This window comes from Mastigoproctus giganteus, chromosome 12 (assembly GCF_048544385.1).
Source record: "Mastigoproctus giganteus isolate SK-2022 chromosome 12, ASM4854438v1, whole genome shotgun sequence".
Lineage (NCBI taxonomy): Eukaryota > Metazoa > Arthropoda > Arachnida > Uropygi > Thelyphonidae > Mastigoproctus > Mastigoproctus giganteus.
Window position 1 is genome coordinate 159,600,277 of NC_143586.1, and position 26,259 is coordinate 159,626,535.

Genomic DNA, 26,259 nt, shown 5'->3' on the forward strand with positions numbered 1-26,259 from the left:
GTGATACTGCTCTTCGTGGACTAATGATGTTATTAGTGGAGTACCCCAGGGTTCTGTGCTGGGCCTATTTGTTTTGTGTATTCATCAATGTTACTGATGAGGGTATATAAGGCTTAATGTTGAAGTTTGCAGATGACACAAAGGTTGACAGGGTTGCTAATGACAGTATGCTACAGCAACAGGATCTAGAAAAGTTGGGCAGATGGACTGAAAAGTGGCAACTGAAATTTAACTCTGACAAATGCAAAGTGCTGCATACACGCAGCAGTAACCCCAGAGAAATGTACCAACTGTGTGGTACTACACTCAGGGTGGTAGAGAATGAAAAAGAACTAGAGGTAATTGTGGAATCAGATATGAAGTTTTCTGAGCAGTGCAGTTTTCTGAGCAGTGCAGACATGCTGCCATAGCAGGTCATGAGATCTTGTCAATGATATACAGGAATTTTGCTAGCAGGGATAAGGAGGTGATTACTCAGATTAGAAACCTGAGGGGGGCATAAACTCAAATTAAAAAAAAAAAAAAAAAAACAGAACAGATGTGCGGAAATTTGCATTTAGCCAGTGGGTAGTAGATTGCTGGAACAAACCATCTGTTGTTGAGGAAGTCGATAGCTTAAATAAATTCAAGAAGAACTGGACAAACTTTTGAAGTGAATGTATGGGTGAAATGGGAAGGTTTTTTTTTTTTTTTTTTTTTTTGTAGTTGTTGGCGCATCGGCTTCTGTGGCCATAATGCACCTCCCAAGGTTTTTGCAGTACTTTGATCCAAGCCCGAGGCAGGATTCGAACCCGCAACCTTTGGGTTGTTGATGCTGCTTAAGTTTGCTTTCTTGCATCATATTCCTGTGGTCTTCCGTCAAAAGAATGTGAGAAGGATTTTGACAAATCTTGATGCTAAGAAAGATCCAGGTCCTGATGATATTTCTCCACTTATTCTCAGAACCTGTGCTCCTGAACTTACCCCTGTTTTTTGTTGGCTTTTTCACTTTCTTATTCAAAAGGTGTTTCTCCTGCTGCTTGGAAATTTGCTTATATCCAGCCAGTTCCTAAAAAGAATGACAATCACTCCCATCCAATTATCGTCCCATTGCAATTACTTCTACTCTTTCTAAAGTAATGGAGAAATCAATTAACCGCCAACTCTTAAACTACCTAGAAACCTTCCATCTGATCAACGATCGCCAGTACGGATTCCGTCAGTGCCGATCCACTGGCTTACGTTACCCATTTATGGACAAATTCAATGGAAAAGTTTGGTGAAACAAGCAGTTGCTCTTGACATCTCAAAGGCTTTCAATCATGTTTGGCATAAAGGTCTTTTAAACAAGCTTCCATCTTATGGTTTTCCAGCTGTTTTTTTGTAATTGGTAATCCAGTTTTCTCTTGGATCGTTCACTGAAGGTGATGGCTCTCTGTCTTCTAACTTCTCCACTAATGCTGGTGTCCCCTAGGGTTCAGTTCTTTCCACCACTCTTTTCCTCTTGTATATTAATGACCTTCTTCCATTGACTGGAAATCCTATCCGTAGTTTTGCCGATGAAAGCACATTGCATTCCACTTTCCATTTTGAGAAACCTTGCCCTGCTCAATCAGCTTCATTTTCTTGAAGATCCGCTACCAATTCCTTAAATGCCGATCTCCAGGTAATTCTCCAGTGGGGCAAAGACAATTTAGTTGATTTCAATCCTTCTAAAACTCAGTCTTGTCTTATATCTCGCAAAAAGCATTCTTCTGCTCCTATGCCTTTGGTGACACTCTGATTTCTAGGCAAGTTGATATATCTCTTTTGGGGATTACCCTGACTTCTAATCTCTCTTGGCACAAGCACATTGCAAATATTGCTTCCTCTGCATCTAAAAAACTTAGTTTTCTCTTTCGCTCTCGGCGTTACTTTTCTCCCAAACAGCTGTTCACTCTGTACAAATCGCAAATCTGCCCTACCATGGAATATTGTTCCCACATCTGGGACGGTTCCCCCCTCCCTCAGGCTTCTAGATTCCATTCAGAAGAGGGCAGTTAGGTTAATTAATCACTCCACTCTGTCTCATATATGTACTGTTTCTGCTGCATGCCTTTTCTACAGATACTTCCATGGGCATTGTTCTTCTGAATTGGCTTTATAATTCCCGCTCTCTCTCTTTGAAAACAGTCTGAACACATGCCACCAAGCCAACATCCATTTACTGTCCAACTTCAATCTCACAGAACCAACTTTTCATCTTCCTCGTTTATTCATTCAACTGCCGTTTTCTGGAACAACCTTCATTCTTATGTATTTCCTGAAAATTAGTCTACAGAAGTTCAAGTCTAATGTCAACAAATATCTTCTTTCGTCTTCTAACCTCCAACCCAAGCACGGTACTAAGTACTATAGGTTCTAATACCTCTCGTGTTTGGGGATTTCATAAAAAATAAATAAAAATATGCCTCTACTAATGCTAAAAACCAAGTGACTTAGTCATTCACTTTTTGATGCCACTCTTTATTTTAAATCTATTATGAACCCAATTGTGAATTATCCATTTTTTATATTTAGGATGATATTTTGAATTAATTATTTTTTAAAATAACTCTTCCCCTTCTCAGTCACATTAACATGTGCCTTATATACATTTTTTTTCACATGTTAAAAAATTCCAGCATTTGAGCATTATCTTTACTGTATATGAACAAAACATAAAAGAAAATAAAAATAAAACTGTGCACTGTTGTGCACAGTTTGATTTTAGTTTTTTTTAGTTTGATTGCCACTGAGAAATATAAACAATGAAGCTTTCCTTTGTGAGAAGCATGAATCAAACACGATGGTTCCACTTCAGTAACTGGATGGAAAAAATTATAATTTTAAATTTTTGTTTTTCAAAACTAGATAATTAATATGTATGAATTGGCTCAAGAAAATGCATCATTTTTTAATTTTTTTTAGCCAAACTTCTTCAGTAGAAAAGCAATTAATGATTCAGATTAATCAGAAACAATAATTGAGAAAAGCATAAAATGGAATTGCTGCCACTAGTATAAATTATGTTTAAAGTAATAAAAAAATAATAATAATAAATAAATAAAGGCTCTATCATACTTTTATCCTGAGGAGCTCCTGTCAGAGGGTTAAATATTTTCAAGTGACATGTTAGAGTAGTAAATTATACTGGCGCATCTAGTCTTAACTATGTCTAATGTAATCAGAGGTGTTGTCAATAAAATTTATTATTAGTGAGTTATTATTATGTTCCAAATGATCAAAAGAAATACTTTTTCTGTACCAGTCAAAAAATAAGTTAAAATAATAATAATAAAAATATTTATATTATTCCTGTTCCCACAAGGTAACGATCTGCTTTGGACTCAGTTCAATTCTGCTTTGAACTCATCCAGATTCAATGCCTCTGCCACATTGGGGGACTACTTGTTCCAGTGTACAACTTGCTGCCCACAGACAGATGAAATTCAACAGATCTATTATTTTTTGAGATTCTTGTATTACCCATGTAATACAAGAATCTCAAAACAAATATCTTCTTTCATCTTCTCAACCTCCAACCTAAGCAAGGTACTAAGTACTATAGGTTCTAATGCCTCTCATGTTTGGCATTTACATAAAAAAAAAATAAAAAAATGACACTGGTCTATCCTGAAAAGTAAACATTTATAATAACCCTCCTATCCTTTAGCCAGACTGCAATCCAGCAGAGGAGCTTATCAATAACTCCATCTTCTTATAGTTCTAGTTCCAATGGTTTGATACATTGACATGCAACCTTTTTAATTATAAGTGATTGGTTGTAATTTCAATTATAGCAGATTGATTAAATGGCCGTGAGGCTTTTTATATTTATATTTGTTATTTTTATAACATATTTGTACCTGACAGCATGCAGTATTCTCTCCAGTTAATCAAGCCCAATACATTGAGTTGGCTTTGCATTAGCAACACCTTGTGCAAGGATAGCCTGATCTGCAATGCAGGTGAAGGCTCAAAGTGCAGAACAATTGATATACGATAGCTTATAGTGCAGTGGGTGACTGCATTAGTTACTACTGAAAAGAAACTGCCCTTTCTTTTCATTGGATATTAATAGAATATTTTATGAGAACTTGTCCATAATAAATATTGAGAAGATTTGAATTTAAATCTGGAAAGCACAAGGATAACCTGGTATTGTAAAAAGGAAATTATGAGAAGCTAATATAGAAAATTATGATAAGTTAATTCTGAAGTGGTGGAATACAGAAGTAAAATCAGAAGAAGGATTATGAAATAAGTTATATAGAAGGGCTTACTGAATTGAGAGAGAGCACCGCTACACTGGGAGTCAAACAAGTCTGAACTGCTGATAAGAACAACAAATTCTGGTTAACAGAAATGTGATATCGCCCAGAAATAGGGAATGACAAGATTCACTTTGGTATGTACAACATATATAGAAAGGATAGGGAAGATAGATCAGTCATGGGATCATGATTCATATCAAAGGCAGCCTGAATGTTAAAAGTGCTCGATTTAGAGGCTACGCATACAAAAAAATTCCAATTTACACTATAGAGCATAAATTGGAAATAAGAAACCACAATCAAACATTTGTCATTGGCAAATGATCACACACTTATAAAACTTTACATCTAATTGACAGAAAACACCACAGAGAAGAATACAATAACTTGGTGCTCCACACAAGGGAAACCACTATAGTAGCAGATTCGGCTCTGTGAGGTATAGCATTTGTTTCTACTAGCATCTATTGTAAAATCTGTGTTTCTTCCATACACTGTAAATTTTTTTTTTTTTTTTTTTTTACACCACACATAAAATCTGTGTGGTGCAAATTAGTTGGGCCCAATGTTACGAGAGCAGTAGTGATCTACAGACTAGAATATTATGACAGGATCCTCTACATTTTAGATATAGAAAGAACGAGGAAGCAAGGATGGATATCTTAAGGGTAATTTTGTTTGCGTGTAATTAATTGGAGCAGGTGGGAGGGGAAACTGGGAAACAAAATTCTAAAGTAGCCTATATTATTATTTGTATCATCTTAGACACATTATTAGTGAAGTCCCTCACAGTTCAGTGCAGAGCCACAACCACTTACAATGTTTTTTAACAATACTGATAAGTATCCATCTATACCATCTATCCCATGCATATGAAGATTAATATCTAAGTTAGCAGACAACAAAAGGTTGGCAGAGTGGTTAACAGCAGACACCAAGGCATACAACTGTAATAAGATCCAAGACCTGTAGTCTGTTTAATTATCTTTTCCATCTATTTATGTTTTTTCTAGGAAATTCAGGAGCTTTCTACACCATTTCAGAACGTTCTGGAACGTTACAGAATGTTGTTGTTGTGCAGAATAAAGGTCAGGATATTTCTGGAAGGTTCTAGAACTTTCGATGAAGTTCTTTAGAAATATTGTGAGCCTTCTTCAAACTTCTCTACCAGTATATATACACAAGGGTTCCATACCAAGCAAGCATTTTCATATTTCAAAAAGGGTATGTGTTTCAGAGAGAGAGAGAGAGAGAGAGCGGTGAACAAATGTTTTAGTGAATTAGTGTTTGTAAACAAGTGTTGTGTGCATAAGTGTAAATCATGAACTGTGTTTAAATTAGAAATAAAAATTTATTAATTGTGTTCTTATGTGCACATACCTCAACCATACATGAAATATGTTGCATTCTTGCCGAAATAAGCCTGATAGTTTTTGCTACGTTTGCAGAGAAGTAGTATTAAAATTGCAACAAAAGCAACTGTCACAACTTATGGCTCAGAAGTAGTCATAATATGCCTTTTGCTGTTCCAATGATATGGTAGGAACTTCAAGACCACAAACAATTTTTACTTTTTCATGACCAATATTTCTGGTTTTTCTGGGAAATCCAAGCATAAAGGAGAGTATCCTAACACCCTGTGCTCTAAGTCCAGTTCCTCATGATGATACAATGCCAATGCCACCAGAAACTTATGGACTTGCCTCTGATTCAGGATTGGAAGAGGAGTCTCCAAAAGATGCAGAACTCAGAACTACAGACCCAGACTTTGATACTGCAGAGTCACATCTAATCACTCTGGCAGAACTGAAATATTTGGACCTCTCCAAAACCAAGGCTCAATTGCTACAATCACGGCTTGAGCAGTGGGATCATCTTCAAGGTGTCTTTTTAGAGAAACAGGTAATCTAACATAACGACCTATTACTCCATGAATGGTGCTTTGGTTTATTGCAACAATGTCCAGGAAAGAGTTACATCTGGAGCACATTCCTGAGCAGTGGAGGCTTTTCATTGATTCATCCAAGGTCAGTTTGAAAGCAGTTTTATTCCATAATCGAAATAAGTATCCATCTATACTATTGACCCATGCAGTTCACATGAAGGAAAGGTACAAGAACGTAACAGGTTCTTTTGCAAAAATTATGTTATCAAGTATACAAATGGAATATCTGAGCTGACTTAAAAGTGGTAACTTTTCTTACTGGATTGCAAGGTGGATACACTAAATACTGCTGCTTTTTATGCGAGTGGGGCAGTGAAAAGAAGGACTGCCCATACACAGTAAAAAAAAAAAAAAAAAAAATGACTAGACCATTCAGAAACCACACTAGGCCAGAAAAATGTAGTACATTTTCCTTTGGCAAAACATCAAAAATCTATTTACCTCCATTGCACATAAAGCTAGGTTTGAAAAAAAAAAAAAAAAAAAAAAAAATTGTGAAAACTATGGATAAAAAAGGAAAAGGATTTTCCTATTTGAGGCAAAAGTTTCCTCGGCCAAGATAAAAAGAGGGAATTTTTTGTGGGTGGATCCTCAAATCAAACTTCTATTCCAAGATGAAGAATCCACTAAGAAATTAAATGCTACAGAAACAGGAGCATGCAAGGCATTTGAAAATAACTGCTGGAAATTTTTAAGCAATGAGAAATCACAAAATTACAGCAAAATTGTTGATGAGCTAATTTTAGCATACAGAGAGTTGAGTTGCAACATGTCATTAAAGCTTCATTTCCAACATTCACATTTAGATTGTTTTCCTAAAAACTTGGGAGTGGTCTCCGATGAACGTGGCAAAAGGGTTCAGCAAGATATTTATCAAATGGAAAAAAAGATCCCAGGGAAAATGGAGTCCAAATAAGTTGCAAGACTACTGTTGGAATCTTGTACAGAAGACACATCAATGGACAATTACAATACACAACCAAGGACAAAATAAGTGTTTTGTTTTCAGATAAACATTTCTGTAAATAGAGTAAGATTAATAGACCTATTGTAGCATATTTAGGAATCCAGCAACATCAAATTTATAAGAATCACCCTGAATTTTATCAGGGAGTGATAAAAAAAAAAGTTTTTTTGCCGACCAGTGTAATAATAATATCTGGGGAGAGGTAATACTACAGCCCAACACAAAGTTCTCAGAACAGTTCACAGCGGTTGATACAAAAGCTCAGGGGATTCTGTGAGATATATACAAAAATACCTGTAAATATTTAATATATACGAATTTTGGCCTATACATTCGAATAATCACCTTTAAATAATAATGAAAAATAAATAAGGTAATTAGCATTAGCAAGGGCACATGACACAAGAAAGCAACCTTATATAGCATCAGCCAAAAAAAAAAAAAAAAAAAAAACCAACACACAGACCCTTCTCATTTCACCCATCCACTCGATCCAAATGTTTGTCTAGTTCTGCCTTGAAACTGTTTAAGCTATCAACTTCTACAATGACAGATAGTGGCTTTTTCCAGCAATCAACCACCCACTTACTAAATGCAAACTTCAGCAAATCTATCCTACAACTGTCTTTCCTCAATTTGAATTTATGCCCTCTCAGTTGATTATTCTGATCAAGAGGAAGAGTCCCATCAGCATTGAGCATGCACAAACCATTCAAGGCTTTATACACCTCAATCAGATCACCTTGCAGATGACTAGTCTCCAGACACTGCAATATGCAAAATTTAAGCCTTTCTTCATAACAGCAACCCTTCGTTCCATTCACTAATCTTATTGCCCTTCTCTGTAATCGTTCCAACAGCTCTGCAACCTTCTTAAAATGAGGCCTCCAGACCTGTATACAGTCTCAAGATGTGGACTGACCATTGCCTTATACAAGGGGATAATCACCTCCTTATCCCTGCTATAAAAATTCATGTATATCATTGAAAAGACACCATGAGCTACTCTTCCAGATCGTCTGTACTGCTCAGAACATTTCATATCTGCCTACCAAATTACCCCCAGGTCCTCTTCACTCTCTACCACTGTAAGTGTAGCACCACACAGTTCATACATTACTCTGGGCTCACTGCTTCCCATATGCAGTATTTTACATTTGTCAATGTTAAACTTCAGTTGCCACCTCTCAGCCCATCTGCTCAACTTTTCTAGATCCTGTTGCAGCAGCGTACTATCATTAACAACCCTGCCGAACTTTGTATCGTCTGCAAACTTGGACATTCAGCATGATATACCACCATCAATGTCATTGATGAATACAGAAAACAACAATGGACCCAACACTGAACCCTGGGGGAGTCTACTAATAACATTAGTCCACAAAGAGCAGTGTCCATTGATTACCACCCTCTGTCTTCTCCCACTCAACCATCCCTTTATTCATAGCAGCAATTTGCCTCCAATGCCACACTGCGCCAATTTCTGCAGCAGTCTTCCATGTGCAACAGTATCAAAAGCCTTTCTAAGATCCAAATATCAAAATTATTCTTTGCATCCAGTTCCTTTGTGACTACATCACAGTATCCAATCAAACTGGTCAGACAAGACTTCCCTTAACAAACCCATGCCATCTCCCAGCTATAACTGTTGTTGTTGTTATTTGGTTTTTAGGATCATTAGCAACTAAGGCCATATTTCTCCGGGGATATGCAGTGGTCATTCCCTGACCTTTCCGCATCCTCTGTATTTGGTGGTTACGGGCTCGAACCCCGGTCTAATCAAGAAGCGTGTGCTACGCACTGCTGTTCCTACCCACGGAGGCGCCCAAGCTATAACTGAAGTCTTGTCTAAATGATCCTGCAATGCTTCTTTAACTAGTGCCTCCATTAATTTCCCTGAAACAGAAGTTAAATTAACAGGTCTGTAATTACCTGTGTCCCCCCCCCCCTTGATCTTCCTTTGTGGATTAGGGCCACATTTGTACATCTTCAGTCCATTGGTACCTCCCCTGAGTCCAAGGAAGCTCTCATAATTATGGCTAAGGGTTTGCTTACTTCCTTTGCTGCCTCCTTTAATACAACTGGATAGATTTCATCCACCCCAGGTGCCATTCTTATGTTTATCTTCAACAATTTCTCTTCCACGTTACTCTTAGTTATTACAAGATTATCTAGCTTACTGCCAGAGTTTAATACACCTCCGGCCTTTCCCTCCCTGAATAACTTCTTATGTGTGAATGTAGATGCAATATTTACTCATTTAGTTTGTTAGCTACCTGAGCAGGATCAGGTAGCTAACAAATCATCAGTTGGTCCCACCATATAGAATTTATGGTGGGACCAACTCGGACAACAAAAGCCTTGCTAGTGTGTGAGTGACCGACCCACAAATTCCAGTAAATCTCTGGGAAATTAAAATCTCCCATTATATGACACTCTGATTTACTGGCCCACTATTTCTCTGCACAATTGCTCATTATACTCATCAGGTCTATAGCACACACCAACTCTAATTTTTCCTTTCCCAGTGCTTATGTCACACCAAATAGACCAACATTGCATTGTCCATCAATTGAATGCACTTAGATTTTGTGTTTCTTAGCTAACAGCATAACCCCTCCTGTCCTGTATATCCTTTCTGTACATATTGTACTCCCCAAATTCCAATTCTGCACTGCTTATGTCTGTGTGATACTACCTCTCTGATATCCCAACAATATCTGTCTTTGATGTCTTGACTAGCACTTCAAGCTCATCAAATTTATTAACTATACTCCTAGCATTGGTGTACATGCACCTGTTTCTACTCTTAGTTACCCTAACACAGCCCATGTATTTACTTGTTCCACTATGACTGCCAGCAGTCCTGGAAATTCCCATTGCCTTGCTTTCCAGGATGCTGCTCAATTGCATTTCAATAGAAGCAGTGCAAGAACCACTTTCACCTCTGCTAGCGGCTACTGTTAATCTATTAGTCAGTGTATCCCCCCCCCAAAGCTAGCAGTTTTCCGACCCATCTTAACTCTGCCTCGATAGCATCACCAAATATTTTTGCACCCTTTCTATTTAAGTGTATCCCAACCCTGTAGAAGCAGTCTCTCCTGTTAATTATATATATACACAATATTTGTAAAATAATAAGAGAAGTTTACCTCAATACAGTAAGTAGAACACTTCCATATGATACTCTCCAGAAATTAAAATGGAAAAAAAAAAAAAAAAAAAAAAAAACAAAAATCTTACATTACAGTAACAAATAATTAAAAATCAATTTAACACAATTAAAAATTAAGAAAATTAATTAAAAGAATTTCATGAAAAAATTGCTAAATGTACTATATTGAGGTAAATTTCTCTTATTATTTTACAATTATTGATATCAATGTAGAACATATTGAGCATTATTGCTCTGGCACATGCACTAGTTTGGTTCCTACAAAATTTTGTGCAATGCAAATTTGTTATATGGGACTAAGAACCAGTAAAAAAAGGGGGTTACGTTCCAAAAACTAACAAAAATATGCTTTTTTTTTATAACTATCTGAAACTTAATTTTTATATTTTAACTTTATTTTAATAATAGTAGTAACTTAAATAGTAATAACTGAACAAATGTCTTACCTTACAAACTGTGATAGTTATATGTGAGATAATTACGTTCATTTAATTTTTCTTCCTCGTCATCACTGCTAAGCACAACCGCTTCTGTAGCATCTAGATTTTGTGTACCTTCTACTCTCTTTAAAAGTCACAAACTGAACTCTTAGAGACATTTATTTTTTTTTTTGGTCTCAAAAAAAAAAAAAAATAAATAAATAAATAAATAATTTTGGTTACAATTATTTTTTATGGTCTCAAACAAGTACAAGTTCAAAAGCACAGATCCTAACCTAGGGATCTCCCAACAAAATACAGTGGACCCTCACATTTAAACATATATAGCTTAATTAATACATACTATAATATGTACATTCTAATTGATATTTCTGTTCACTGACTTCTGTTTTTGGTTGTAAAATTTAAAACAGTAAAAATGATAAGCAATTAATAACAAAGAACACAGCACCCACAAATAGCAACAAACACGATATGAAGTAATGAGTTTCTGAAAATTTATTTATGGTTTTTATATGATTGAATATTTCATAGAAGCAGAAACACATTTCACCATAATAACATGAAAAACCACAGAATTCCAGCTATTGATACTATAGCAAATACAAGAAGATAAAGTTTACTACCCGCTGATTACACTAACAGAAAAGACCAACCAATAAACCGGAAAGTGCAAATTGTTTTATGGTAGTGACTTCCAGAAATGTGCTTTAGAAAAATATCACAAAGGCAATAACAACTAGCAAGTCAACAGCAGGGATTCACAAAAAGGAACGGAAATGTTGGAAATTACATCTAACATAATAGCAGGGTTTTGCCAGCACAAAAATACCGTATTATGCGAGATTTACAGCAAATCTCAAACTGTGTTAGAGCGAAACCTTGTTGTAGAAATACCGTGTTGTGTGAGGATTGCCGCAATTTATCAATCGTGTTAGAGTGAAAGAGTGTTGTAGAAGCACCATGTTATATGGGGATTGCCTGTACACACACACACACACACACACACACACACACACACACACACACACACACACACACACACAGGTGTTCAAAGAAAGTGCATCACCCCTTAAAATTGTAACTGTCGTCTGAATAACGTAAGTATATGGCAACGTTTCTAACAGATTGCATCAGATAAGATTGACATGCATAGGCGATGATGTAATATTGCATCAGCTGTTACTTTCAACCATACAAGCACGATCTGCAAGGGTTGCAGTCATTCCTTGCTTGTGTTAGGATGGAGAGTTACGTGCAATTGACGCCACGAAGAAAGAGTGCTATTATTGCTTTACATGAGAAAGGATGGTCTTCCCGTCATATTGCTTATAATGTGTCTTGTAATCAGTCGACTACAAGTAGATTTCTTTCCAAACTCAAGAATATTGGTTATGCTGATAAGAAAAAAGGAACTGGATGAAAACGGGTCTCTATGCCAAAACAGCACCGCATTTTGAAGAACTTATGCCTTAAAAACTGCAAAGTTTCTTCGTCTGAGCTGAAAAGAGAATGGGAAGAACATACAGGAGGGGTAGCAAGCGCAGTAACAATCAGAAGATACCTCTTAAAAAATAGACTTGTAGCCTGTCGTCCTAAGAAGACGCTCCCCCTCACACAAAAAATGAAAAAGGCCTGATTAATTTGTTGGTCAAATGGACCCCCGAGCAGTTGAAGGCAGTTATTTTCCCGGATGAGAATAAATTCAACCTGCGTGGCTTTGATGGGAGTAATCAATCTAAATCTATGCGATTCCCTCCTCATGGGTACTTATCCAGTTGACATCTGAATTTACCCAAGCCGTGTAACTCACATATTTTATGTCTTTCCTCATATGGATTCCCTTTTGTTGATCTCATCAGGTGTGGTGCTATTTCTTTTGGGCCTGTAGTGGCAAATGATGCAAGAAACAAGCTTATACAACATTAGCTAAAAAAAAAAAAAAAAAAACATACTTCATATCAACCATCCATCCCTTCTAAAAGTTCTTCCTTTCTTTTATTATTCAAACTACTTACTTCTGCCACAGATGGTTTGACTGTTGATGATCCTGCTCAGGTAGCTGACAAACAATAAGCATATTGTATCTACATTCACACATGAGGAATACTGTAGAGAAGTGGAGGGCAGAAGATTATCTAACTCTAATAGGGAGTTAAGTTACATTGTAATAACTGACAGTAAAGTGGAGGAGAAATTGTTAAAGTTAAACAATAAAGGTACCTAGGGTGGATGGGATTTATCCATTTATATTAAAGGAGGTAGCAAAGAAAGTAAAGTAAACACAACCATAATTATGAGATCATCCTTGAATTCAGGGGAGGTCCCCACAGAATGGAGAAGTGCAAATGTATCCCCAATTCAAAAGGGTGACAAGTAATTATGAACCTGCTATTTTAACTTCTGTTCTGGGGAAAGTAATGGAGTCACTGGTTAAAGAAGCAATGCAGGAATCATCTAGATAGGACTGCAGTTATAGTTCAGACATTGGATGGGTCTGTTAAGGGAAAATCTTGTCTGACAAATTTCATTGGATACTATGATGTAGTTACAAAGGAACTGGATGCAAAAAAATAAAGTTGATGTCATATACTTGGATTTCAGGAAAGATTTTGATACTGTTCCACACAGAAGGCTGCTGTACAAATTGGAGCAGTACGACATTAAGGGAAAGTTGCTGCTATGGATAAAGGTTGGTTGAGTGGGAGAAGACAGAGTGGTAATCAATGGACACTGCTCATCATGGACTGTTATTAGTGGAGTTCCCCACGGTTTGGTGTTGGGACCATTATTGTTTTCTATATTTATATGGAGGTATAACAGGCTTTATGTCCAAGTTTGCAGAGTTATTAATGACAGTATCAATTTGCAACAGGATCTAGAAAAGTTGGGTAGATGAGCTTTGCATTTAACATTGACAAATGCAAAGTAATGCACATAGGTAGCAGTAACATACCAACTGTGCAGTACTACACTCAGGTAGTGGAGAAATGAAAAAGACCTGGGGTAACTGTGCAGTCATATATGAAGTTTTCGGGGCAGTGCAGAGGCTCCAAGGGTTTTGTCGATGATATACTGTAACAAGGTATTGGTGTTTAAGGGCACCTAAGGCCAAAATGTGCCATGTAACAAGAAGGTGATTATCCATTTGTATAAGGTGATGGTCAGGCCACACCTTGAGTACTGCATATAGCCCTGAAGGGCTAATTTTAGGAAGGTTGTAGAGCTACTGGAACAAGTACAGTGAAGGGCAATTAGACTGGTGAGAGTAACAAAGGGAAGCTGTTACCAAGAAAGACTTATGTTCTGCAAATTGCAGTGTCTGGAGACTAAGCACCTGTGGGGGTGATCTGATTCAGTGTATAAGGCCTTGCATGGGTTAAGCAGGCTCAGTTCTGATGGGATTCTTCCTCTTGCTCAGATTACACACTTGAGGGGGCATAAATTCAATTTGAGGAAAGGCAGTTATGAATGGATGTGTGGAAATTTGCCTTTAGCCAGTGGGTAGTCGATTGCTGGAACAAACTTCCATCTGTCATTGTGATAGCTTAGATAAATTCAAGGAGGAACTGGACAAACTTTTGGAGTGAATGGATAGATGAATGGGAAGTGTTTTTTGGCTGATGCTGTATAAGTTTGCTTTGTTGCATCATATGTCACCAATAATGAGTCAAGTAAACTAAATTCTAATGGTATGTTTAATCTTTCTTGGACAATGCACACAAAGAAACATGAATTTAAATTATAAAAGGTGGTTTTCATGACAGATGTATGGAAGTTTGCATGGAAAAAAAAAAAAAAAAAAACACGCCACTGTTTGCCAGACACTAACTAATGGCAGGAATAAATTTCCATTTGGTGTTGTGGAAGTGGGTAGTTTGAATAAATGTAAACAAGGATTGGGCAAATTATTTAAAAAGGTGGGTATTCGGTTATTTTTTTTATGGCTAATATCAATAGCTTGCTTTCTTATATCATTTAGCTACCACTAATACTATTAGTCACTTTTTGTGTTCATTTGTCATTCTTTCATTTGGATGCTTATGTATTTTTACTTCATAATTGTTTTTGATCTACCCTTTTCTGCTACATAAGTTAGAATGCAGAAAATAATGATTTCTCTTGAATAAGCACTAGAAAATAAAATTTCTCTGTAGTAGGCAAGGGAAAAAAATGCAAACAGTAAATATTAAACATAATATCATTCTATCTGAAACACTAAAGCAGAAACTACTGAAACTCATGAATCATTAGTCAGCAATACACTTTCCATCAACTACCCCAGACCGTGATTCTAGCGATAAAATTAAGCATAACTATTGACGATCATTGGCTGACTACAGCCGACTTAACTGTATGAATAATTTCATGAAGTTCATATAAGGTTTTAAAGTCATCGAAAGAGTGATAAAATTGATATGTCAGTCCATTAAAAAAAATTAATCAAAATCAAACATTTACACCATCACATTTAACTAAGCTCTTAGAATCAACAGAGAAGCCAGCTAGCCAGTATCCAGACATAACAAAGTGATCACCCATGAATTTCTCAATCGTTTTAAACACATACCACAGCAAAATTATAAATAACCAAAACAAGAATTACCTCAGAAAGAAATGTCTGTGCTGCTTTCTGTGCTCCAACATGTAACAGATATTCATAGACGTACAGCGCTAACCTGAAAAACAAAAATTTTCTCAATCACTTCATGTGGCATATTATCATCATCCTACAATAAACACCCCCGTAAGTGAATCATGGAACGTTCCAGGCCATATGCCTTCGAACTGGGGCAAGTATACTTCCTCACTGCAGGAAACTAGCAACTGACATGAGAAAATATATAGTAAATATAATATGCAACAACTCCCAAATCAGTGTTGCACGTAATATTTATTTGCACGGTATTTAAATATATAACTGTCAACATGGTGCATTAGATTTATGATTACAAACTTCACATTCATAGAGCGCGCCACTAGGAAAGAGCAGACCACTGCTAATCGGTCCACGCGCTCTTAGGAAAAAATTTAACAAGCGTTGAGAAACTAATAGCCAGAAAACTCAAGACAAGAAAACGTAATATAGAAAATCACAACAGCGATGTGAGCAAAACGCAAAGAATAGAAAAATTATTTGCTTACTTTTCTCTTGCTTGGGCATCGGAAGGTACTGTGGAGCCTTTCCCTTTAGCGTACATGCTGTGAAGTTGAACTGTCACGCACCTGTCAAGACATTCAGGACCACACCGACCTTGTTACCATAGAAACATTAATTGATCTGTCACGGGCAGCAATGTGATTGGACTCAGCCTTCTCGATGCAGCAGTTCCTCTCCAGGATCTGTGCTGACGTCACGACCTAATATAAAAACATCCGTCAGCTATTGGGTGTTCTCGGAGATGCGTATAACGTTGTGTTTTCCTCCCGCTAATTACTAAATGGAAAAAGTTTTACGAAACTTTTCTTTTTGCTAATGAATAAATGTCCAGAATATATTTATACTAGTAAAGATGCATAAGTTATTTATAACTTGTACTAAGCGGCAAAAGTCAAATAATGATTTATTATTTTTATAGAACATTGAAGTATATTTCTGGTGGGAGTATACACAATTGATAGAATGGCCGACAAACGGAAGAATCGGGAAACGGCCAGCTGCATCGACAAGAGAACTTAGCGGAGGTGTTTTGCTTGCCGGTAGTTGGCAGTAGTTCAATTTAAATAAATATTTCGAAACTTCCTGGGTAGAGTTAGTGGTATAACAACAGTGCAAAACATGAAGACGATCATAATTTCACATAGAAGAAAAAAATTAGGACAGTTATTTGGTATTAATAAAAATTAATTATAGAAATTCATAATGAAATTTAAAAAATTTCCGTGATTGTATGTGATAAACGTTATTACTAAATATATTTCCTCCCTTTTATTTAGTGAATACTATAGAAATGTGAAATCCGTTAACATTTCGTTTAAAATTCCTATATTAGTCTACATAAACCTGATAATCAACAGACAGCAAGCCACATGAAACGCCCATTCTATCAAGTGTACATCCTCCTAGTGCTCACATATAGTCGTCTGTTTCAACACGTCACATCCGGCGGTTAAATGCTTGGTAGTGTACTCACTAGTCAAAGGTAAACCGCTATGTCAGGAACCTTGGAATGGGAAGCGTTTTATATCCTTGCCAAAGAATTTCAGCAGATTTCGAGAACACTGGATGACGAATGGATCCTGAAGACAATGAAGGTCAGAAAATTTGTTAAGTTATGATTAAACCTTCATATTTAACACTAACGATCATCACTAACATGCACAGCATCCCACTCGACGTAGCTGCAACTCGTACCTCCCGCTTTCACCGATAACGTGAGGGGCTCGGCTTTGTGGGTGAGCCCATTCATAGAAGCGGGGAAGCAAGAAAGAGATGGGCAAAAATAAAAGCTAGGCGACACACATAGATAAGATAAAGTCGCAGTTCATAGCATATGGTATAGTGAAAAAGGAAAGTGCATTTGAGATTATTTTCCTTAAAAATGTAACAGAAATATTTATATGAATTCATTACAGCCATATTTAAAATAAATTGCAAACATATACAAGTTTTGCTCATATATATATTATTTGTACATAAATTGCAGTGTAATTATAAAATATTCAAAACATTTATTTATTTAATATTCATGAACAATGTAAAAATTGCAAATAATTTACTTAGATTTTAGAAATTTTTATTAATCCACAATTTGAGTATGTTTAATCATTTTTTTATACAGAGGACTGATAGTGGTAAATTTTATTTTTTTTCCGATATAAATACATATACACAGTTGAGTTTCAATATATATACTGTTTTTAATATATGCAATTGAGAAGGTATACCATCATATCCTATCTGTATATGAATACTGTTATTTATTAACTTACAACTCCAAGGGTAAGTTTGCACTCAGTTAAGTGGACCATCTACTCATAAGTTTTAGAACAAGCTCGACGTACCCATAACATCCACCCTTTTACAGGGCCATAAATGCAGCACATTGTTTTTTTTTTTTTTTTTAATTTTTGAACGCCCATATCTCCCCCTACCCCAATAACACTGGTAACAATAGTTTTAAACCCCGCCCCCATTATCACGTAACGACATGCTCAAGCTCCTCATATTATACAACGAAACATAAGCACCATAAAATTTTATCTGATCGCCCCGCCTGTTTCAAGTAATTTGTGAATTTATTTAATTTAAATAAAGAATGTGCGTGCGGTTTGAGCTCCCTTACGGTCCCTTTTTACTGATACCGATCTTGGAATTAATTATGAATTTCATAAATGAGATTTTATTAAAATTTCATTGCATCACGTGTCATTATAATGTTCTGATATTTTTTCTCGGTTACAAGTAATAATTTTATTTTTAATCTTTGATTTTATTGTTATGATATACGTTGGCGTCGATAGCGATATGTAGCGGCCGCTACAGCCGCAGAACTCTCCAATCCACCCCTCGTGCATGCACGAGTATTGATCAGCCCGACTCTTCGAAAGGACACAGAGATCCTGGCGGAAGCAATGCCACATCCACGTGGTCTTGTGCTGATTGCCCCTGGCTGCACTGGTCACCACGAACAGCCATGCGCCACAATCTGCCTCTGTGAGGGGGAATGAAAAGGGAGGAAATATAGCAGTGTGCAGGAGTCAGAGGAGAATGAATCGGTAAAATCATCCTTATCGAAACGGTCTCAGAGATTAAACTAAAAGGAAAAGAATGTATGTGGAAAAAAACTGCGTTTTTAAAAAAATTATATTATTGTTCTTTACAAACAGGTTTGCGAAAGTTTTGTAGTAATAAACACATTATTTGTTATTAAAGCTTAGTTTCTTAAACGTTGAGACTTTTTGGTAACTGTACTAACAACAAAGAAGTTACACTTTGTTCGTTTTATCATGTGGTGTTGCAATGAGCAGTCCGATTTTATTGTTCTCACTGCATGGACCTGAAAGCAAATCCTCTAGGATTTGATTTTAGATCTACGCCCATTTATACTCTTTTACTATAATAGTATAAGAAGTATAAATGAGTGTGGAAATAATACATGATATTAAATGCTGTACAGGTGGATTTAATTCATGTAAAAATTGAGCTCCATAATTCTATTATATACTATAAAATGTAAAAATAGGATATGAACTTCCAACACTATGCTGCTAACAAAGAATGCAAGTTTAAAACATAATTGGAAGAGAAAAATATATATGTAAGTACGGAAAGCTGAAGTGTTTATTGTGCAGAATGCCGGCCTGAAGGAAATAAGGAAAGGAAGGTAGACATAAAGAAAAGAAAATATTGAAAGGTGAAGAAATTCTAGTAATAAATTAATAATGTACATAATTAAAAGGGGAACACTTGCCAAAATGTGAATTTTGGTATAATCACCGTCCGTTCACCCCACACTGGGTAAAAAACCCTCAGTTCGAATCTCATCAATGATGCGAGGAATTTTTATGGGTCCTTTCGCAACGTGGCTGAATTAGTTGGTACTATAGTTTTTCTTCCGGAAATTCAAGTTTTTCGTCAGGAAAAACAGCAAATCGACCAGAGAACACACGCAATTCACAGACACATTGTATATGGCGCAATATGGCATACTTTGCTGATGTGCCTAAATCCCTACAATAACCACCCATGATATTGTATCCACAAAAATTACAAATTATCACCATTAAGATAAAACTCCAAATTCGTTAAAGCATAATACAATGATACAATAAGTTTTTTTTAAGATTTTGGCAATTTTACTAAATAATGAACTGAAAACATAAATACTGAAAGAACAGTAAATATTATTAGCATTGATGCTAAAGTTTTTAAAGTTAGTTTTATTTGCTAAACTCATCAAAAACTTTAGCATCAGCAAGTATTAGAATTTCCTTACCTTCTTTCGGTATATTCTTTTCTTATTTCCTTTAAGTACCATTAGATACCACAATAAACATTTCAGCCTTCTATATACTGTATATTTAAATTTTTTTTATTTACAATTACATGATAAACCCTGAGTTGGCTTTGCATTACCAATACTCCCCTTCCCTTTGTTTAGGAATGTACTGCTTTGTGAAGCATGTGAAGATTCAAGGCCGGAAATGGGTGATATGAGATTATAGGTTGCACCGGTGGCGATCCGTTTTTGAGTGTCTGGGGACGATACGGGCCAGTGTCGGTATCTCGACAACAGCCAACATGGTTAAGTGCTCCCATTCTTTAGAGTCACTAGTCTATCGTGACTGACTCAAGAGCGGTCGAACAACCACCCAAATGTCATACGTGTAACAACCACATACATATACTGGTGGGCAAAACTTAAGGACGAACACTATTTCTAAAGGTTACAACCACAAAATCTTTACTTAAGGTACTCTTGACCGGTGAGAGTAGATTCAGTCTCAGCAGCTAATCTGAGGTCCAGAATCGCTGGACGTTAGCTAACCTGGCGAGAGGTTGGCACCCGGTATCGCCTCGCAAACTTCACTGAAAGGGATCGATATGGCAGTCGAGGTGTTCTCGTCTATGGAGGCGTTATCTTGAATGGACATACACAATTCCAGATACTGGAAGGCGGTACTGTAAACAGTGCACGCTACTGTACTGAGGTAATCCTTCGCCATGTGCGTCTGTTCCGAGATGCCGTTGGCCGCGAGTTCGTGTTTATGAATGATAACGCCACACCCCATCGCATTGCAGCTGTTGATATGCTTTTGGAAAGTGAGGACATTGTTTGTAGAGATTGGCCTGCCCGTTTCTTTCGATCTAAATCCCATCGAACACATATGGGGCGCTATGGGGAGACACCTAGCGGCTCGTCCACACCCACCAGAAAATGTTCACCAGCTGAAGATGGCGCTGACAGAGGAATGGACTATGTTACCGCAAGAACTTATCAAAAACATTGTTCTAAGTATGGACAGGCGGTGCAAAGCCTGCATCGACATTAGGGGTGGCCATATCTCCCACTGAGGACCCCTCTTCCCTTTGTTCCATCTTTGGCAGTGATGCATCTGTATCATGGCAGCCAGTGCTATGTTGCCATTTTTGAATCAAGTCCATGTACGGGCAATATTACGGGAAAATTCCCCTCAATCTATTATGTATACTGTATATTGTTAATGCAAAGGCAACTCAGTGTATATATAGTAGACTTTTGAAATGACGGCACCTTCGGAGATTCAAGGTGCCGTTATTTCGATTTTTCCGTTACTTAGAAAATTTTATTTGTAATTTATTTAATTTAGAAATAACGAGGCCATATAAGAAATAAAAAGATTAAGAATGCAATTTTATTAACTGCAGATAAAAAAACATAAACATGTTGACGATTCAATATTATATTCTGCCATTAATACACTTCTCCTTACGCCCCTTCTATTTTCTTTATTATATCAAGTTTAATCTGTGCGGTAATACAGTGGTATCGTCACCGTCCTCCCCAAACCGGGTGGAAAAGGCCCGGGTACGAATCCCGTCGATTACGCCAGGAACTTTTATAGGCTTTTTTCACTCCGCGGATGAGTGGGTCTCAGGCGTAGTTGGCAAGGTTTTTGCCATAGAAACTGGGGGTTTTTTCGTCCAGCAAATCGAGCAGAGAACACACGCAATTTACAGACACAATACACATGGGTATATGAATTAACATTCCGGGTGACCCGAATGTAATAGTTTGGATTATATCAAGTTTGTCACTAAGTTTTAATGTTGTTTTTCTCTGTATGAGGTTTATTAACTTTAGGAGCCATAGTGAGGGATTTATAATTTAAAATAAATGTAAAACAGCGGAATAATTCCTGATATCAGTACAGAATTCACTTTGAAAATGGCGAACGTAAACAAGTACAGTAATCACGTGACTTGCCGTTTTCTTTTTTTCGGTACTGCAAGACATCTGCACGGTATGTGTACATCCGATCTCAATGTACCGTTATGTGGAGTGCTGTTATTTCGACAGTCTACTGTATATTAAAAATTAGTAAAAAATTATTTTATATCGTTTTTATTAATGGACAAAATGTCTTCTTCCGCTCGTGGATATTTGTTGGTGGTTTGATGTATTTTGGGGTCTGGTTTAGAGCTCCTAGACCTTCGATTCCGGATGCGTTGGATCCATGGGCGGATATTTTGCAAGGTGGTGCATTTGGGAATATATTTTTTGTTCACTAAATTTTCGAATACATGCGATATCTTATATTTCAATAAATTAATAAAAATATTAAATACTGGTATTACTTCGAAATCCAAAGGTGGTGCACTTGCACCATGCTGCCAGCACCCATGATTGGATCATTAATGTTTCTTCGGGCGTGGAGAATTCATCGGTGGACCCCATCGCTTGGCAGGTATATAGGTACACTGCATTCACGTAGACAGTAATTCGATGTCAGTATGTATAAACGTCGTGAGTTAACCGACTATGAAAGAGGGATGGCAGTGGGTGCCCGACACATGGGTCACTCTATTGCGATTGTGGTACAGAAATTGCACTATCCCCATTCGACAGTATCAAGAGTGTATCGGGAATACGCCATTTCCGGAATAATATCTCATCGTGGACAGCACTGTGGGCTGAGAAAGGTGGTGGATGAACGTAGCCGTCGACGTCTGTCTCGCATTGTTTCAGCCAACAGGAGAGCGACAGTGGCACAAATCACCGCCGACTTCAACGAGGGAGGTGCAAGAAACGAACGTCTACACCAAGACTATCAGGTAGTCATTAGCCCCAATAGGTTATGGTAGTCGCCGACCCACCAGAAAGTCCTATTGCTAACACCACGACACAAGACTCTACGCCTCAACTGGGCGAAAGAACATCGGCACTGGACTTTGGATGATTGTAGACGGGTCTCTTGGTCCGATGAGTCCCATTTCCAATTATTTTCAGTGGACGGGAGGATGCGCAACTGGCAGAAACCGCACGAAGCTGTCCACCTGTAATGTCAACAAGGAACTGCTCAGGCAGGTGGATGGTCGGTAATGGTCTGGGGCATGTTCAACACGCCCCAGACCATTACCGACACACGTTGAGACCTCTGGTACGTCTAGATGCATCCCTGAACGGTCCAGGTTACGTGTCCATCCTTGCAGATCATCTGCATCCCTTCATAGTTATTGTACATCCACGGGGCAATGGACTCTTCCAGCAGGATAATGGTGCTCCTCACAGAACTGTGGTGACTAGAACATGGTTCGAAGAGCATTTCGCAGATTTTACCTCCATGGAATGGTCTCCATGTTCACCGAACGTGAACCCTGTGGAGCATCTTTGGGATGCTGTGGAAAGGTCCGTTCGAACTTTGGATCCTCCACCCAGAAATGCGATGGAATTATGGACAGCGGTGCAGCAAGCATGGATGGAAATACCTGTGGAAACCTTTCGTGAACTAGTGGACTCACTGTGTGACTGCCCTTATCCGGGCGAAAGGTGGGCCTATCCCTTACTAGGTAGGTATCCCATAATTTCTGTCCACTCAGTGTATACCGTCGAGTTAAAACATTATGAACATCCCGTGTTCTAGCAATTGATCATTCCTCCCGCCTGGTGATCTGACGGACTTCGGAAAAGAGATGATTGTAGGATGCCAGTTGAAGAGTAGCAGTATTACAGAAACCACAAATCTTGCGGGCTGTTTACGGAGTACTGTAGTTAAATGTTCCAAGAGTGGACGGATAGTAGACAGAATAGCAGTTGCAGGGACAAAGGTGGGCTCAATGGTCACGGTAAAAGTAGGCTGTTCGTTCTTGTGCGAGCCGAAAGACGGAAAATGGTGGAACGGCTGACTGTTCCGTTTAGTCTGGGCACGTAGCACAGTGGTTATAATCACCGTTCTCACCATACTGGGCAGAAAAGGTGAGGATTCGAACTCTAGGAATTTTTATGGGTTTTTTTTTTTTTTTTTTTTCCCCCACACCGTGGCTGAATTAGTTGGCCTCACGCATAGCTAGCAAGACTTTTACTCCCAAAAACTCTGGTTTCGTCCAAAAAACAGGCAAATCGACCAGAGAACGCGCGCAATGTATGAATTTAATACACATGGTCATACGTACAAGTTTGTGCAAAAGCATTTTTAGTCTAACACATGTGCATATAAGTTAGTTCTGGCAACCTTAATATGACATGTTTTTTGTTTTTTTTTATCGTTCCTATTTCACATTTAAGGAGGAGGGGGCTGTATGAGTCATAAATGTGACGGTCGAGGGCAGGAAACAAGGGAACAGAGAGACTCTGCTTCTTTTTCCGTCCATTTGCACAATCACCGCCACAACTAGCTGTATCCCCATCATTATAAAAAGGCTAGGAATATGACTGTGCAGTTCCTTGTGCCACGCAGATAGTCCAATTTTTAACATACTCTGGATATCCATATATCAGTCAGTAAAATAATAGTTACGACTGGTTTCTGGCTATTGTAGCAACTTACGTGGTCTATGTGATTGTTATACTGCAGATTCTCATTTGAGGTTCCTTGTGCCACATTGCACCATCATCGATTCGGACATTAGGACATAATTTGGACAATGCCAGTGTAGACGGTCCCTTGTGGTGTGAATGGAAACTGTAATCCCTAACTCGACAACAAATTCTATAATATGATACCTTATCTCTAAGTATTACATTCCTGAAGTGAACATAGTTGTCACAAGAAGCTGTTCAAAATTTACAGTCATATCTTGAGGTTCACAATGCCTCTAATTACAGTCAGGCATTTAACGGTAATCATCTATACCAGTGGTTCTCAAATTGTGTGCCGCAAAATTTTGGATGTTATGTTATTATTGCAGATAAAAGAAAATTTATAAATAAAAAAAAAAATTGTTTCATATAAATTTACTTACCCAGCATACGTAGTATGCGGTTAGTATAGTATTTACAAAATAATAGTCTTCCGTTTTTTTAAGGGATCTCTACGAATAGACAACACACATACCCGCATTTCCTGTTCAATTGAGAAGTCTCTCGCGTTTCTTGTTCTTTATGTTCGTTAGTGCCGAAATTCCAGCTCGCACAGGTTGGTGTTTGAAAAGGGTAACAGCGTGCTTACTGCTTCGGCTATTGCTGGCTACTCCCGCTTCGTCAATATCCAAAACTTTAGTAGTGAGTTCACCATATTTCAGTTGCAGCGTGCGGTCAGACTGAAGTTCTGCGGTTGTTCTTGTTTCTCCATAGGTTGGTGGTCTTGGCAGTGGGTGATACAGCATTATTTCATTTTATCCTCAAGAATTAAGAGGTGATTTAAAATCAGTCTAGACATTACTACCCCATGTGTATCTGCTTCGGAAGCAAGGCTACGCGAGTAGTTCAATGGTATCATCGGGAGTAAAAGGCCTATGTTCAAATCCCGTCGATGACGCGAGGAACTTTTATGTTAGGAATGTCAGTGTATGCGTAGTTTATGTTAGTGCAGTAAATTTGAATAACGGTGGCCCTCATGCAGTGAAAACATGTAATAATAAAAACGGATAAACGAATAAAAATCAGTAAAGTAAACATCGGTGGCTGCAAAGTATTGCCCACTACATGTTGCGGAAACATAATTTAAATATGAAATAATAATATGACAGGCCAATCAAGTAGTGAATAGAAAGTAAACCAGTACATAACTACAGAAACAAACAAAGAAAGGGGTGATAAATTTTTAAATTTGTTTTATTTTTGTATAATATTTGATACTTTTTTTGTGTACTACTTTTTTTTCTTTGTTCCTTCCCATTGGAATAGCATTGTAAAAGTACTTTCATTCACATAGCTTATGGCTTGATATTTCGTCACACTTGTGTGTGTTTTATTTTTCTATAAACCAAGTCAATCGGAGGTGAACTGTTTGTAGTTCGCCTTAGTTGCACCCAACAATTTTTCTCCCTCCCCTCTTTTTTTTTTTTTAATTTATTGCAGGGGCGATCCGCCCCTGCCATAAATTCATGTTCCTATTTAAATTTGAGTTTATTTAAATGTTTATGGTTTTTGAATACTGTTAATCTTACATAAATTCCGGTTTGCGTATTTTTAAAATATCTACGAAAGTCGGCGAACGCCTCTTGGAGCTGTTTGACTTCCTCTCTTTGCAACTTGACTTTCTCCAGTCCAACTTTCCTAACAGTGAGATAATTTTCCTTGGTGATTTTAATGTTCACAACTCCAGCTGGCTTCCATTTTCTAGTCACACCGACCCAGCAGGTCGAGATGCTGAGGCTTTTGCAATTACTAATGACCTAGCACAGATTGTTCATTTACCTACAAGAATACCGGCCAATCCTAATCATACAGCCAATACGCTTGGTGTTTTTCTCACAAACAACCCTTCTAAGTACACGGTCGAAGTGAGAGCTCTATTAGGCACTTCACATCACAACTTGGTGATTGTCTCTTCTCCAATGGAACCTTTATCTCATGACTACCATATCAGGGGTA

The 26,259-nt window shown here is 37.5% G+C and overlaps 2 protein-coding genes across 7 annotated transcripts in view; one reads left to right on the forward strand and one right to left on the reverse strand.

Moving 5' to 3' along the window:
* Window positions 1–17,047, reverse strand: part of LOC150077541 (single-stranded DNA-binding protein 3-like) — a 729,210-nt gene extending 712,163 nt beyond the window's left edge. For all 6 annotated transcript variants that reach the window (XM_090386678.1, XM_090386675.1, XM_090386677.1 and 3 more), the window contains exons 1-3: window positions 16,936–17,047; window positions 15,947–16,162; window positions 15,408–15,480 (exon numbers count right to left, since the gene is read on the reverse strand). In XM_090386678.1, the coding sequence (XP_090242804.1) occupies window positions 15,408–15,480; window positions 15,947–16,002 (129 nt within the window). In that variant the 5' untranslated portion in view covers window positions 16,003–16,162; window positions 16,936–17,047. The remainder of the gene's footprint in view (window positions 1–15,407; window positions 15,481–15,946; window positions 16,163–16,935) is intronic.
* Atg10 (Autophagy-related 10) overlaps window positions 16,940–26,259 on the forward strand; it is a 786,886-nt gene continuing 777,566 nt past the window's right edge. The window contains exon 1 of the mRNA XM_090386680.1: window positions 16,940–17,056. Coding sequence (XP_090242806.1) covers window positions 16,955–17,056 — 102 coding nt within the window. The 5' untranslated portion in view covers window positions 16,940–16,954. The remainder of the gene's footprint in view (window positions 17,057–26,259) is intronic.